Source organism: Leptopilina heterotoma, unplaced genomic scaffold, assembly GCF_015476425.1.
Source record: "Leptopilina heterotoma isolate Lh14 unplaced genomic scaffold, ASM1547642v1 Lhet_260, whole genome shotgun sequence".
Lineage (NCBI taxonomy): Eukaryota > Metazoa > Arthropoda > Insecta > Hymenoptera > Figitidae > Leptopilina > Leptopilina heterotoma.
This window is the reverse complement of record NW_025110970.1, coordinates 277,587-294,696: the sequence shown is the minus strand read 5'-3', so window position 1 is coordinate 294,696 and position 17,110 is coordinate 277,587. Positions and strand designations below refer to the sequence as shown.

The 17,110-nt window shown below is 29.7% G+C and overlaps 1 protein-coding gene across 7 annotated transcripts in view; it reads left to right on the top strand.

Annotated features, from left to right (window-relative positions):
- LOC122503420 (RNA binding protein fox-1 homolog 2) overlaps positions 1 to 17,110 on the top strand; it is a 411,323-nt gene that overhangs the window by 291,181 nt on the left and 103,032 nt on the right. For all 7 annotated transcript variants that reach the window (XM_043613948.1, XM_043613951.1, XM_043613952.1 and 4 more), the window contains one exon: positions 12,704 to 12,724. In XM_043613948.1, coding sequence (XP_043469883.1) covers positions 12,704 to 12,724 — 21 coding nt within the window. The remainder of the gene's footprint in view (positions 1 to 12,703; positions 12,725 to 17,110) is intronic.

Sequence of the window (17,110 nt, the reverse complement as noted above, 5' to 3'; positions counted from 1 at the left end):
TATAAGTGCGAAAATGAGTTGGTCTTAAGTGTCTAAGAGTGTAAATAAAATATCGGAACTGTGCAACGAAAAAAATGTGTTCATTCTGTACCAAATAGTGTCTAAAATTAGGGATAATTCTGAAAGAAGTTGAATTTTTTGAATGCTTTTGATAGTCATAGTAGTAGGCTACATTGAACCAGCGTCAACAGTGAACCACTTCAATTTTCTGAGAAATGACTGAGTGAAATTTTTTCTTATTTAATATATAAGTTAGTTTTACTGAAACAAACTATGTCCAAAAATTTCGGGCACGTAGGTTTATTATTTATAAAGAAAAACCAAAAAAACTGTTTTTCACGTACAAAACAAAAAATTTTGTGGAAATATAATCAAGTTTTCTTTTGAAATAGGAAGTTTTAAAAATTAGTAAACTTGTGATTTATTTAGCTTAGGGTGCCAACTTCAATATTCCGATGTGATAAAGAATTTTAACTCTTACATAAATTTATTATAAACAATTTTTGTTGTGAATGTCATGTGAATACAGTGAGTGCGGCATCATTGAACCACCCGAAAAAGCAAAGAATTTTCAATTTTAAGAGTTGTAAAGTTGTCTGCTCTACTAATTAGTAAGCAAAATACTGGAAGACATGCTTTCATCACAATTGTGAACGAAATAAACTCAAACTGTCACTTTACCTACCTAACCTGACATCAAAATATATTAATCTCCTATATTAACAAATAATAACTCTTTAACAACAATTTTCTATTTTTTTGAGTGAAAAATAAGATTTTTTACAATGTGTAAGTGGAAATATTATTGTAGAAGTAAATTGTAGTGTTTTATTAAAGGTGGTTCAATGTAGACACACATTCTTCAAAATAAGAAAAGTGTAACTGGCTAGAAAAAAATTTAATTTTATTATTTAATCATAATAATTTGTGTTTGTAACGTGTGTATTAACTAAAGGAGTACTTCAGCTTAATTTTGATACAAAAACCTGATCGAAATTAGTAAAATTTTATTAGTTCTTGGACTTTATAAAATACCCGGTTCAATGTAGCCTACCCTCCCCTATATATATAGAAAGTTTTATGTTGTATTTTGGAAGTTCTTTTCTGCACTTATATTTGTTTTAAGAAATCCATTAATATAAATTTCAATGATTATTTGTGCGACTACAAGGCTGACGAGATTAAAAATACGATTAACTTAAAGAAAAACAATCGATCTCGCCAAGAGTTTCTTAACAGTCGAAAGCACCTCTAATTATAACCAAATTATACGACCGCATTCTACTCTATTGAACCATCTCTTAGTAACAAAGACTGAAATTTATTAACTTACACTCGATTTCACATATCCTTCATCCTGAAATAATGTAGAAAAAACTAAGGTGTACTGAGTATTGATTTTTTTCTTTCCACTTGTGAGATTATATTTACAAGTTTACCCTGTAAAAAGAACAAACAAAAATGCATGAACCTTATAAAGTTTGATTTACCATGTTTTAGTACTGTTTTTGACCTAATTTCTAAACTTTAACCTGGTTTTACCCAAAATTTTAGTATTTCGGTTGTTTTACATGGACATTTTTACATTGTTTAAATGTTTATTCCACGGAAAGGAGACTGTCATTATTTATAAGCTCAGATCTTATCGTAAAGTGATAAACTTTTATTAAAGCTTTAAAAATACAAAAAATTTATTTTAATTTCTTTCTTAATAACGTTTGACGAAGTACTGTGCGAATATTTTGTCATTTTTATGTCAATACAGTAAGTGTGTATTGATAAAAAATCTTCCATTGTCCTTTACAAACAAATGTTTCCAGTTCAAAATGCGATATTAGTCGTTTGTTTAAAGCTATTTTTGAAAAAAATAAAACTAAAAATGAGAGATTCTTAACTTCTTCCTTTAATATAATTGATACCGAATGATAAATTCCTTTTCTATAATACATGAAATATGAACTATGTATTCACTGGTACTACTCTGGTTTCTTTCTTATGTGGAGCCGGTGTTTTATGATTTCTATATGTATGAATCTACATTGTTTTTATCATGACAAATTGTTCGCTTCAAATAGGTACAATATTAGAGTAGACTGGTCGAGATCACCATTTAGCTTTTATTTTCGTATTTTACAACTTATAAATTACATCTTCCGCGTCAAATATACTTATGGCCCTTAGTTTCGAATCGATTGGTAAAAAAGCTGCCGAATAGCAGTGTGATATGTGAAATCGAAATTCGTTTTGCAACCAATAACTTTTAAAAATAAAAATTAGGAATAATTATTTTTTATTGATTTGAGTCTTTTGAATGCGATGGTGTTGTTTATTTTGCAATTTTTTAAAAAGTATTTTAAGAGTTATTTTTAGTTTTGCTTGAGAGAGGTTGTGTCGTGTCAAGGAACGTCACAAAGAACGCTTATAGGAAATCGTGTCCTATCAAAGAAGAATACAAATAACGCTTGAGAGATTGTACACAATGATCGTCGATTTTTGTGTCGTTCCTAATTAAAACACACCTTGTTGAAATGTCAAAAGACCGAAAAGATTGCCCACAATGTACACTTTTCATCTTCGGTTCAACTCGGAAGTAATCGGGGAAATCCGCCATACTTTTCGTATGAAATATATCAAATATTCCAAAGGAAAAGTACAACTCTCAGTCGTTTCTATAAGAGAAGATGAAAATAACTGTAATAATTTTTGGTATTCTGTACTTTCATATTTAAATACTCAATTTTTAAAATAAATATACTACTTTTTTCCTTCAAATATTATATAATGATATATTCATAATATATTTTCTTAAGTACTGAAATAATTATTCAAAAACTGACACATTTTCCCTAAATTGATACATTTTATTTTAAATGTTCACATGGAGATATAAAATAATATTATAGATTTTCTTTTAGTGTAGAGACTCTATAGAGAGTAAAACATTTATTGCGACATGGTAGGGGGACAGGAGAGAATAGTTAGGTGTAGCCAAAATCTAAAAAGGCGAATCAGGTGCGTCTGTTTTGAGTGGTCTTTTGACGAATGTATGTTTCGTTTAAGTATTGTTATTTTGTTATTGTGAGTATATTTTTAAAAAACCTAATAATTATTATTCGACAAATTCTAGATACCTGTATAAACAAAATATATTAAAATTATGCATTGTTCAAAAAACCACATCTTTGTAATTAAGTGTTCGGTCATATCCGATTAAAAAATATTAAGCTCATCGAAAGTTATGACTCTTTTTAAAAAATCAAAAAAATGAATATTTTTTACTTTTTGAGATAAAAACAACCCATTTTTACAATAGAAATTAATAATAAATCTAAATTTATAAGACAAAAACCCTATTTTGATTTTTAACAATTTTATAAATTTATTTTTCGGTTAAATATTGTTTAATCCTTTAATGAATTTTGTATTAATATCTGTTATGTCTTTAACTATTTTATTTTTTCTTGCGTTTATTGGTATAGATTTTTGCTCAAGAGCTGAATAAAGACGAAAAAATTATAGAATAAGTACTGGAAAGAATTTACTTTATATACACTGTTAAAAATTTTTGTTACAAATTTAATACAAAAATGTTTGAAGCAATTATCATATACAATTTTGGAAAACTACAACACACATTTTTAAATTTAATACAAATTTTCTTATTAAATTTTAAAACACATTTCTTTAAAATTTTCAAACTTTTCTTTGTAAAATTAATACAAAGTGTTTGAATGAAATTTCAAATAGTTTTGTTTGAAATTTAAAACAAAACTGTTTGAAATTTCAAACAAATCTGTTTGAAATACCAAAACGATTTAAATATTTAAATAAAAAATCTAAACTGTTTATATTGTGTTTTGATATGTTACAATAAATGTAAATTAATTTAAAAAAAAGTTTCATTAGCATTTTTACGGAAATGCGACACTACGATTTGAACCCTTAGTCGTATATAGTGTTGTCTGTGTATAGTGTGTCTTGTATGGAGCCATCAACCTTGGGAGCTGCGCCTAGACGCGCTCGACCAAGGGAGGCTATGAAAATCTCTTGCAAAGTATCAGTAGTGAGAAACATGTGGACCATTCCCTTTTTTTTACTTCTTCTAAATTTCTAAAGATTCAATATCTTTAAAATTCTTCACCAACCGATTCATAGTATTCTTTACTTTTTTTCTCTTCACGTTTCTGTTAAATTTATGATATATGTATTAAGATGTTTAAGAAATATTTAAACAATACTTTATACACAGAAGATTTTTTATGGAAAAATATTTTTCTATTTAATTCAGCAGTTTTTAAATTTTAATCTGTACAAAATAACTAACTATATTAATTATATTATATCATCCAAAATGTTTTTTCTCTTAAAAAGTTTTGTCAAATTTAACTAATTAAACTGATTAAAAAAAATTTTAGTTATTTCAACATTTGAAAATGTATTTACTTATAAATATTGTTTTAAACTAATTTACAGAATTATTAAACACATATGTTTGAAGCTATTTTGTATAAAAACTCAAAAAAATTTAAATTAAGTACTTTTCAATGAAAAAGTTATAAATTCACCTACAATATTTTAAAACATATGTGCATTGAATTATTTTACACATAAATTTTCCAAACACTTTTTTATGAAAAGGTAGTAAATTTACATATTTTTCAAACTTATGTATTTGAAGTTAATCCATACAAAAATTTTTGAAAATTTCAAACACTTTTGTTTGAAAATATTGTAAATTTACAAATCTTTCAAACATATGTATTTGAAGTTAATCCATACAAAAATTTTTGAAAATTTCAAACACTTTTGTTTGAAAATATTGTAAATTTACAAATCTTTCAAACATGCGTTTTTGAAATTATTTCATATACAATATTTGTAAATTTTCAATCACTTTTTGTATGAAAGTATTGTAAATTTACAATCTTTTTTAACAGTGTAATAAAAAAAGAAAAGAGAAATACTATTCCTAATATTGACAATATTTTGACCTGATTTTCTGTTTATCTTTGCAAATAGTTCTTCTGGCTAGAGACGGATCTGTGCCAGGACTCGGTGAGCTTTTACTTTTTACGACTTTCTTCGCTCGCCTACTCTCAATCTGTGTTTTAGCTTCTATATGCGAGCTTTGGTTTTCTTTTCTCGATGAGCTACTCGTAGCTCTAGCGCTTCTTTAACTTCGCACTTAAGACACCGACATGCCAAAAAGAAGGGGCAGTAGCACTTAATTTTGAGTGTTTTTCACATGCGTCAGTGAAAGAAGCTTTTTAATTAAATAAAGCCACATCTTCGATAACAATAAAAAAGTAATTAATAACCAAGAATTGTAAAAAATTTACTTTTTCTCTTTTATCTTCATTCAAGTTTCTGTCATGTTTTTGAAATAATTTTTATCAGAAATATTTTTAATAAAGAAATTCTCGAGAACAAATATTAATCTATTTTGATTCGTACTGCCTCTTTATTTTAAAAAATTTAATTTAAAATATTTTTAGGAATGAAATATTTTATTATATTGGAACGTCATTCCATCCATTAAAATTTAATATTGACCACTCAAAAACAATTTCAAGCGCTATTGATTTTTATTTTAATGGCTTCTTGTTTAGATGTGCAATCAAAGTTATTATATTTTCACGCTACAGCTATTTTCATTGCACGATTGTAAATCAAAGAAAATATTCTTATACAAAAATAAAAAATAATGCTGAATGTATAAAATTATTTTTATTTATTTTCTTCTTTGAATCTTTATTTTTTCTTTTTTTAGTTGTTTTTTTAAATTATAATTTGCCTGTGCATTTTATGACTTTAAATATTCTTTAACCACTTCATTGGCAGGGCGTTCCAAATGGCGTTCCTAATAAAACTTTACTTTTAAAGTATGTACAACACTTATAACTATTACAAAGCAATATTTCTACAGTTCAGACAACAGGGAACAAGATTATCACAATAAAAATTTCAGTTTTTGAGATTTTCAATGTTTTTTCGAACGTTGAAATCGGACATTTTCAATGCTTTTCAACAAATGGCGTTCCACTTTTTTTTATTTTTTATTCAATATAACTCGTATTTTTTATTAAAAAATAGTATATTAAGCAACAAGGGTATAAAGGCAGCCAATTTGTTTACGGTGATTTTTGTGACACGAGTGGAGGTCTCGGGGCGCCCTCGACCTCCACTCGTGTCACAAAAATCATCGTAAACAAATTGGCTGCCTTTATTCCCGTGTTACTTACGATATTTTTTATTCCTAATGCACAAAAGTGGCGATTTCAGATAGCAGACGACAGGGAATAAAAGTCATTCACTTGTTCGACTTATATGCAAATGGCGGCCGTTTTCTCCCTTGGGCAAAAAAAACGCATGGGATCAGCTGCTACTTTTGCATATGGGAGAAAATGGACGCCATTTTCATATGGTCGAACAAATGAGTGACTTTACTCCCTGTCGTCAGCTATCTAAAAGCGCCATTTTTGTGCATGTGGAATAAAAAGATATTTATATATAATATTAATATAATATAATAATAATAATAACTATTGTTTAATATTACTTAAATTGTTTTTTTACGCAAATTTAATATTACTATTATTTAATATTATAATATAATTTTTTTACAATTATATAATATTGTATATAAATATCTTTTTTTAAATAAAAATACGAGTTATATTGAATAAAAAATAAAAAAAAGTGGAACGCCATTTGTTGAAAAGCATTGAAAATGTCCGATTTCAACGTTCGAAAAAACATTAAAAATCTCAAAAACTAAAATTTTTATTGTGATAATCTTGTTCCCTGTTGTCTGAACTATAGAAATATTGCTTTGTAATAGTTATAAGTGTTGTACACACTTTAAAAATAAAGTTTTATTAGGAACGCCATTTCGGTGTTTTTGCCAGTCTGGGCCTCGGCGCGTGGAACGCCATTTGGAACGCCTTGCCAGTGAAGTGGTTAAAAATCGCCTTTTATATTCAAAGTCGCACTTAACTTTTCAGATTTGCTACAGGTGGGACTTCTTCTGAGAGTTAAGATGGTTAGAGTCTTTATACGTTTTAATATATAAAAATCGTTAAATTTTCAGCCGAGTGTGAACTTACACATCTTACCAGCAAAGAAATGTTATTCACAGTTTCAGAGACCAATAGATATTCTCTTCTTAACAGACTTTCAACGCACTTCTCAACTGGAGATTGTCAAGTTTCAAGTATTGTAAAAATGTCAAAGAAATGATAAATATAATTGAAGGGATACATAAAATAAGGGGACGAACGCGAGGCTTGGAAGGGATACTACCAGTCGGGTAGCAGTGACAAGCCTTGAGCCGCTCGCTTGTACCTGACTGATATTATCCCTTTCAACCACGCGTTCGTTCCCTTATTTTATGTAGCCCTTCAATTGTTCATTTTCCGAAGGTTTTCTTTAGCTCGACTAGTAGTATTGTGTCGAAATCTAATTGGGGATCACTATGCTTTTTTTCACTAAGTATTTCTTCAGCCCGAAGTTCAAATATAAGAGCATACCATGTTTCTTTCCAAAAACATAAGCACTGAAACTACATTTGTCAAAACGTCCCGCAATTGTAGCCATGGCCAAATTTTCTCATTACCATAAGGCTTACGTCATAGCATTCAATGAATAATTAATCAGAGATTAATCAGAAAACGTTGAAATTGCAAGACAGTGTGGCCCGATTTTCAACACTTATCGTTACCTAGTTTCGATAGATCTCCAGGATCACAAATAATTGGCCACCTACTGTTTCATTTGACATGCCTTGCAAACAAGATAGAGACTTTTGTCACGCAAAATTTCGATCAATCCTCTGCAAGAAATTCTTCGGTTAAATTCTTGAACTTGGTTTAAATCACCCTCTTCATTAGCAAAACGTAAATCACACCAACATGTATACACGAAACGAACCAAATACCAACACCAATTACCTTGTTTAATTTAACAAGTTTGAAATGCTTCACTAAGAATTTCATATTATTTACTCTCAAAAAAGCGGATTACTACATTTTGATGTATAATCGGTGTTAAACCTTTCTAGGAGAATTTCCTTGACTTGAAATTCTATCACTGCTTCATCCTCGAAAACGATCGATCGACTTGAAGGCAATTTCATTTCTTAGGTACCTTTATTACGGTATACCCTTTATTACAGTCGATTACTTCTGACAGATCGATTATCTCGTACATGTAACTCCTTCCATTTATATTTTTTTTCTATCTCTTGCATTTCGTTCGGATTTGAATTAAAAATGAAAAACGTCTTGTCGAAGTTCACTTTGTTTTTTTCTTCGTTTGTAGAACTAATGATATAACATATTTTCTCTACATAACATTGATTGTACACTGGTGAGATTACTGAAGGAATTACATTTAAATACAATGTTTATCCTGCACGCTATATAAGGAAATATATATGGAATGGGGAAATCGAAATTTCTACCTTTGATAGTAGAATTTTTCATATAAACTTTAAAGATAATCAGACAGTGAAAATGTTATTGGCAAATATTATATTATAATTAAAAAATTTTAAAATAAAGAAAAACCTTTTTTACTAGGCAGGGCATGAATTTTGCTATTTATCGTGCATCCGAGGCGGGCAGAAATCGATGTTTTCTTACTGCGGTTGGATAGTAGCGGGAGTAAACTCACTGCTTTCCCCGACTTGAATCCTCAAGGAAAAATTTAAGGTGCACATGCTGTACCCTTCGAAAAATTTGTCCAATAATTAACTTCACTTCATATAAAAACAATAGGAAATAATAAGTGATAGGGATAACAGATGCACCATAAATAGATGCACCATAGATATTGCCTCAAAAATTTTTCCGTGCTCTTGCAATTTTTTTAGAAGGCTTCTGATATTAAAATAAATAATTATCAAGAGAAAAAAATTGCTTCCGAGGAGAGAATTTATGGAATCATGGAAATGGCGTTCCTATTCAAACTTGATTTTTGAAGTCTGTACACGGAAAGAAAAAGTCCGTCAACCATTAATGGATTAGTATATTACTTTGAGACGGGACTCTTTTTCCGTTGATGGTTACTTAACTTTACTTAACGATTGAAAACGAGTCATGGATTGATTAGAATGCCAGTATGTGACCAATTGTTTTAGATTTAATGCTGAATTGTTATCAATGGCTGTTTGAATGTTTACGAATCATTAGTGAAAGTTTGTGAAACGTTAGTTGACTCGTATTCTAAATCGGCGCTCTTCACTAGCGCATTGTTGCGCAGTGTACCGATGCGCATTTCTTCCGGTTTCTCTATAGTCCATGTGTTTTTGCTGTCTGCTATACATATCCCTATATACTATTATGTGTAATGTGAATATTTAACTTAACTAATAATTTGCAGTTGAATTGCGTCTAGAAATTGACCTCGATGAAAATATATTTTCTTTTATATTTCTCGCTAATTAAAAAGTAGTTATTAGTGCAAAATCATTTCTCACAAGTTGTGAAAAATTTTGTTATTTGGTATATAAGAACAGTTCGCTTCTAAACTTAAAGTGTTATAAGTGTGCGTTTCTACGTGTAGTTATTATAAGTGCGAAAATGAGTTGGTCTTAAGCGTCTAAGAGTGTAAATAAAATATCGGAACTGTGCAACGAAAAAAATGTGTTCATTCTGTACCAAATAGTGTCTAAAATTAGGGATAATTCTGAAAGAAGTTGAATTTTTTGAATGCTTTTGATAGTCATAGAAAATTTAATACTCTCTAAATCTGAATCAGCGAAATTTCACTGATTCTCAGCGATAAGTATGCCACTATTTCAATTAGCGTATATGCGCTAATTAATCAGTGAAGTTTCACTGATTATTTAGTGAAATTTCACTAATTCACAGCGCATATACGCTAATTGAAATAGTGGCATACTTATCGCTGAGAATCAGTGAAATTTCGCTGATTCAGATTTAGAGAGTAGACAGTTTTCTAAATTTTAGTGAACGAGTTTTATATATTGATGACAGTTTTCTAAATTTTAGCAAGCAACTCGTCACTGATTGTGACTCAAAGTATGTTATCCATTCAATGATTTTGTGTCCCGTCTCAAAGTAATATACTAGTCTATTAATGATTGACGGACTTTTTCTTTCCGTGTACATTACTCTTAATTACTACAAAGCAACATTTCTATATTTTAGGCATCAAGGAACAAGAATATTACAATAAAAATTTCAGTTTTTAAGATTTTCAATGTTGTTTTGAACGTTGAAAATGGATATTTTTAACTATTTTTTTGATATACTATATTTCAAATTTATAAAATATAGAAATAATAATTTTAATGAAAGATACAAGTATTATATTGTGTAATAAATGAAAAAGCATGTAACTTTAATCGTTGAAAAGAGTTAAAAATAGCCGATTTCAACGCTTGTAAAAACGTTGAAAATCTCAAAAACTGAAATTCTTATTGTGATATTCTTGTTCCTTGATGTCTGAAATATAGAAATATTGCTTTGGAGTTATTAAAAGTAGTGCACACACTTTAAAAATAAAGTTTGATTAGGAACGCCATTTCGTTGTTTTCGCCAGTCTGGGTCACGACGAAAGGAACGCCATTTGGAACGCCTTACCAGTGAAGTGGTTAATGAGAATTTGTATCCCGAACATTTTAGAGAAATTTTTTTTAATTTTTTCGTTGAAAAAACGATGGTAACTTTAGTTTCATCAAATAAGTCTTGCCATTGTTCTACAAAAATCGAAAGTATATAGTATATAATTTCCTTTTTTTAATAAAGAAGTTTTACTGCCTAAATTTTAACAGTATAAAGCTAAATTTATTTAAATCCTTCCATTTCATTGTGAGAAATAATTTAAGTGATACACGATGAAGGTATGAAAAGATATTTTATGCTTTTGAAAATGAGAACTTTTATAAGTTACTGAAAATTGTAAGTTGCATTATTGGGAAGTTTCTTCTAATGTCTTGTTTCTCAAAGGTATTTTTACTTATTTATGCACTTGTCTTTTGCCTTAATATTAGCATTACAATTGTTACGTGGAAATTTTCTTACAAACTATATCTTATGTCTACTTTTTTCACTAAACATTGGGTCTACAGAATAACTTGAAATTGGAAGAATGTACTCGCATTTCTCTGTCCCTCTAGTCTATTGGCTTTTCTCGCCAGAGAATAGTCGAACTGTAGAAAACCTCTCCTCAGTGCAACCGGTTTTATCGACAGCTATGAGATCTAATGGTGTGAACTGGACAATAATCGACAGTCCACACAGCACCGAAGATTTCCTGAAATTTGACAGGACCTCGCCCAGGTCGCATAAAATTTTTATTTATGCTCAGTAATTGTGAATTCAAAACTCAAGACAAAAAAATAATTACAAGGAATTAAGTTTTTTCAATACTTTCTAATGCAAGCCTTCTTAGCGGCACAGTATTGACTATTTTTAAAATTACCATGTCTAACAATAAGAATGAGATAGGTGAAATCTTTTAATCTGTATTTATATTATAATAGGTAGTGAAAAATTAACTTTAATTTTTAAAAGCCAGTAATATTATAATGAAATGTATTCATAATTTTTGGCCTAATTGGTTTAATTTATTTTCAACTTCAAAACATGATGTGTTTCGACGCAGAATTCAGTGCCCTCTTTTGATAAAATTAACTAAAAAAAAGTGGATACATTGAAAAGTATGTGTTTCTTTATAATAGTTTGTATAAGATTACACCTTTAAATTTATATATACATTGAGCATTTTTAAATTAGGAATACATTTAATTTGTATAATAATAATAATAGTTTATTTACTCTCCCTGACAACGCAGGGTTCGAGACTCTCAAGTACATACACAAGTTAACATATTCTACAAATACAATTTTTTTATAACTAAAACGCAGCTCCAAATCTAGAGGCAATAATGACAATAGCCAAAAAAGCTTTGAAAGATATTTTATTTAGCTTCGCTACATTTTACTCTATAGACGCAACTTCCGATCTCCCCATGATTCGGCGCTCCAGCCATTCTCACATGACCACTTATGTTTATTAGAAGAAAAAATAACAAAATTAAATTAAATTAATTTTAAATTTAAATTCGTCCGAATGGAAAATGTATGTGGGTTTTCTGATTGCAATCTCTTCGATCTTTTGGCACCTCAACAAGGGGTGTTTAAATTAGGAACCAATCGTGTGGTGAGACGAACACGATCAGAGTTGGGAGATCGTGCCGTGCAGGGGACATTGTGCACACTCTCCTAAGCATTATTTGTATCCTTTGATAGGACACAACCTTTCAAGCGTTATTCGGGTAGTGTCGCGTCTAATTTTAAAGAAAACTGAAGGCTAAATTTAAACCTCTTAACTAAAATAATGATAGGTTTACAATAATAATTCACGAGGGAGGATTCTTTGACTTGAATTTCATATCAGACCACTTGAATCCTGAATGTGTTTCACCTGTTTTATGCTAATTAAGTTGCATGCCTTCTATTTAGTTTTTACTAAATAAATAAAAAGAAATAATGTTCCCAATGCAGTGTGCACGTTCCGGAACAATTCCGGAACCGTTCTGTAACTGTTCTTTATTTCCATTAACTGTTACAGAACAGTTCCAGAACGTGCACACTGGGTTACTTTTGTTGAAATGTCAATTCGACAGTTCTTTTATAAGAAAATATTAATAATTATGTTGCATTTTTTGTTTCAGTGTGCGTTCAGTGGCCAGAGGGTAGGTGCATCCATGACGTGCCTGAAGAGGCACTTCAGACTCTTTACTCAGAAATCAGGGAAAATTGCCAAGGATTCTCTTGAAGGCGATCCAAAGCTGATGAGATTTCCAATAAGCAGCTCAATCGTTCTGAAAACAAACGAATTTTCGCATAGAACTCCCACATCCGCTACACCACGACCAAGCTATAAAGAAAAAGTCAAGTTAAGTGGACGTAGACCACAGTCATTTTCTTTTATCGGTACATGAGACTTTTCATACACGACAAATTTTGTCGCCGGAAATGCAACGTCGTGAATACAGACATTTTATTATTGTTTTTTTTATTAGCTATTCAACTCAGATAAATCTTTGCCATTTAAATACACCAAGTTAGTAATTTGAAGGTCAAATAAAAAATGAATAATTCAGAAGTTGTAATGTTCTGCTTAGATTAAATTCAAAGCTAAATTAATCACGTTTCTAATTTAAATGATCCAATCGAATCGAGAGAGTCAAATTTAAAATGATCCAATTTTAAATAAACATGTTCGCATTTAGTATTAAAATAAAATTTAACTTATTACTATCAGTGATTCTTTAAATGGCAATGGTCTTTAGTTGAAATAAAACTGATTCAAACCTTTTGAGGAGGTTTGAATGCCTTCCGGACGAATTTCCCATTGCGGTCTAACACTGACCTAATAAGGTCTTCGACATACTTATTCAACTTTTAGGTCTCGCTGATTCTTTCTGCAACCAAGGTGGGTTCATTTTTAATTTAAATATTAATCAGACGATAATCAAGACAATAAAATCTCTTTTAAATTCATTTTCTCTTAAGGAGAAAGTAGAATAAAAAAATTCCTCACGATGTTAGATCATTTTTCTATTTTGCTATTAAATTCAAAAACCGTTCACTCAGATGCTAAGAAAATGATAAGATAACTGAGCTAAATAATATTTAAAATACTTGAAATAATATTTTTCTCAGAAGTTGAATAAATTGCGAATTATGACAAAATTAAGAATTTTATTTCAATTTTGTTTGTAATCTTAATGATGAATTTTATGGTCAGTGATAGGCCGAATTGACGGTTTAACATTTAAAAATCAAGCGATTTTAGCAAAACAAGAAGGGAATTATTGACTTTCCTGTCAGTAATTAAAGACTAGTGCTACACGTCGAGTGATTTTCGATCGGTAAATTCTCAACAATATGCTCAACTGATCGAGCATATCTTTAAAATAGTAATTAAATCAATTCCATTTTATAGTCTCATCTCCAGGGTGGCCGCAAGATTAACTTTATCAATTTCCCTGACATTTCCCTGACATTTTACTGACATAACAACGAATTTCCCTGACAAAAATTTTTTTGTTTAGATCAAAGAATGTATTGCATGACCGTCTTAATTTCTTTAATTGCCCTGACAAAAAAATTTTTCCTGACATTTCCCTGACTTTACTGACAAAAAATTTTTTTCCTGACATTTCCCTGACTTTACTGACAAAATATTTTTTCCCTGACATTTCCCTGACTTTACTGACATGTGGCCACCCTGATCTCACTTATTTTATGAAAGGAGACGAAAAGACAAATGATATCTATTTGCTCGACATGCATCACTATTAAAGACAATGGCCAATGAAAGTTAGTTTAGTGTCTTATAGTAATAATCGATTATCAGGGTATTAGTGTAAATAATGTTAGCGTTTCAAATTTTTATTTATTTTTCTACAAGTTTTATAAAGTTATACACACTGAGAAAAAAGAGGGCACGTTGCATCACATTTTCGAGTCACGTTGCGCGACTTCACCCTGAATTCTTCTACACACTTTTCTGGGGCGTGCAGTGTTCCCCAAAGAGCGTGTAATACACTTTAAGTACAGCTCGCCTCGAATCAGGGGAACGCTGCGCGCCCCAGAAAAGTGTCTAGCAGAACACAGGGTTGAGTCGCGCAACATGACTCGAAAATGTGCTGCAACGCGCCCTCTTTTTTCTCAGTGCATAGTTTAAAAAAATGATGAATTATTTTTTATAATATTAATTGCGAAAAATAATTTTCACTTGTTATATTTAGAAAAAATATTTAAATAAGTATTTCGTGGTTCTAACAAGAAGAACCTTTAAAGTGACTTTACTTCCTTGTTTATGTTAATTGATACTGCTCAAAAGTCATTAATAGATAAAGCAAAGTGATAGTTTTGTGATAAAAAGGTATTTTGTGATAACAATATATGGTAAATTTTCTAGTACCTATAGTCATTCACAATATTTTTTAAATATCAAAATGTTCTCTGGATTAAAAAGAAGAAACGACTACCCAAAGAAACTAGCTCTTTTTTTAAATAGGTAAAAATTTGATACTAATTTCTTCTTTTTTGAGGCGTTATTTGCTGGGAGTATGAAATGTGTATAGGCTTTAGTGCAGTATTTAATATTTCGTAAACTAAATGCATGCCTAATAAAAAACAAACTCTCTATAATTATGAATGTAAGTGCATCAGTGAAGAGAAATAAATCAAGTTCTACTAATATGCCAAGATATGAAGCCAATATGCCAATTAGAACTTCATTAAAAAATAAAACAAAAAAATATGGTTTCAGAAACAAAATATTAAAAAAGGACTTCTTGGAAATTTGATAAAAAAAAATTTAAAAAAGACTTTGAAGACATTTTTTTCCGCGAGTGAAGTGCATTATTATCGCATAAAGAAAGAGACTGAGCAACACTCTATCATTAAGATTGAGATTCATTGTACTTCTCCGTCAATGTAATGTTTCATATGATCTTTACAAGTTAACACTGTCAAAAAAAGATTGTTTAAAGGAGAAGGTTAACGAAATAAACAAGTTTTTTCTTGAAACTCATGGATCCAATGATTTTCACGAGAAACTCTTATTCCTTGAGGGGACTTTAATCCTTAAAAAAGATCCAGCATGTACTTGCATTGTCAGTGTTCATGTGTTTACTGCTTTTAGTTTTTCTCTCGTAAAATTTATCTGGATTCTTATAAGCTCTCTTTATCTCAATCTCTTTTATCATCTTTTTTTTGGGTTTTTAAGTTGCTAGTCACAATTTTTATACTTCAATTGAAAGTCACAAATTGAAAATAACACAGGTGGTTTAGTAGAAGTCTGAACTAAAAAGTATTATGACATTATCACACACTGGAGAAAAAGTTAGAATGCAGTGAGAGGGAGGGTTAGCAAGAACTCGAAAAAATGTGCAGGATTTTTTAGTTACTTAGGGATCTCAAATTAGATCCCAAATAAGTTTGTCTTCTTGCATTTCCCCCATTCTTTAGTCTTTTAGATAACTTCAACTCTCTTTCAACGAGTTTCCTCATAACGATGCTTCGCATTTAATTTGCTGTTGTTTATCAAAGCTCTTTAAAAACATCTTTTTTTCTTTAAGTCCCCATAATTTCTCACACGGTGCTACTTTAAATATGTTTGTAATTTTCTTTCTCACCCTTTTCGTATTAGTGTTAATTGTGCCACACAATGCAATTTGAAGTCTAAACAGTGTGGACACTGACTCATGTGGTAATCTAGTTATGTCTGTTATTACAAGTAAAGAAAATGTTCAAGAGTAATCTTGGGTAATATGACCATTCCAGTAAAAATTGCGCTTTTTAAAATAAGTAATAAACAATTTTTTAAGTAATTAAGAAGTTTCTTGAAACATTATAGTCATATATAGGTGTTTCTCCGCATAACGTACAGCTTGGGTTTTTCCATAATTTAAAACAAAAAAAAAGTGCGACAAAACTGTGAGTTGTCGGTAAACTGACAAAAAGTGAGCTGGTTTACCCCAGTCTCTCCTACTTTAGTATTATATAAATTATTAGAATTGAATAGGCAAAAAAATGTTTCATCAAAGGAAAAAATTAAATGTTAAATAAAATTATTATTAATTGTTTATGAAGGGGGTCGTTTTGAAATGGAATGCCTCATATATGTATAATTATATTGTTAAGCAAATTTAAAATTAAATTTCAATAATTTTGTAGAATTGTATACCCGAACAGCAGCTAATATTGCCTTAATGTCACTGTAATATTACATTAGATATTTGTAATATTACAGTGATCTTACTGTGATATTAAAATGTCCGCTACATTGATTAATATATATATAATATTAATATTAATATTAATACATGGCAAACTGAGATACTTTATACTTTTTCGAAAAAGAATTTTTTTAATTAGTTTTAATTTCTAATTTTCTCTTGCTTATAGTTTTAAAAAAATTTCTTAATTCAAAAGTAACATTACAATATGATAATAATTATCAAGTAGTGGACATTTTGATATCCCAGTCAGATCACTGTAATATTGCAGGACTGTAATACCTATTTCATTTATTTATAAATTCAAAATAGTATATTAAGCAA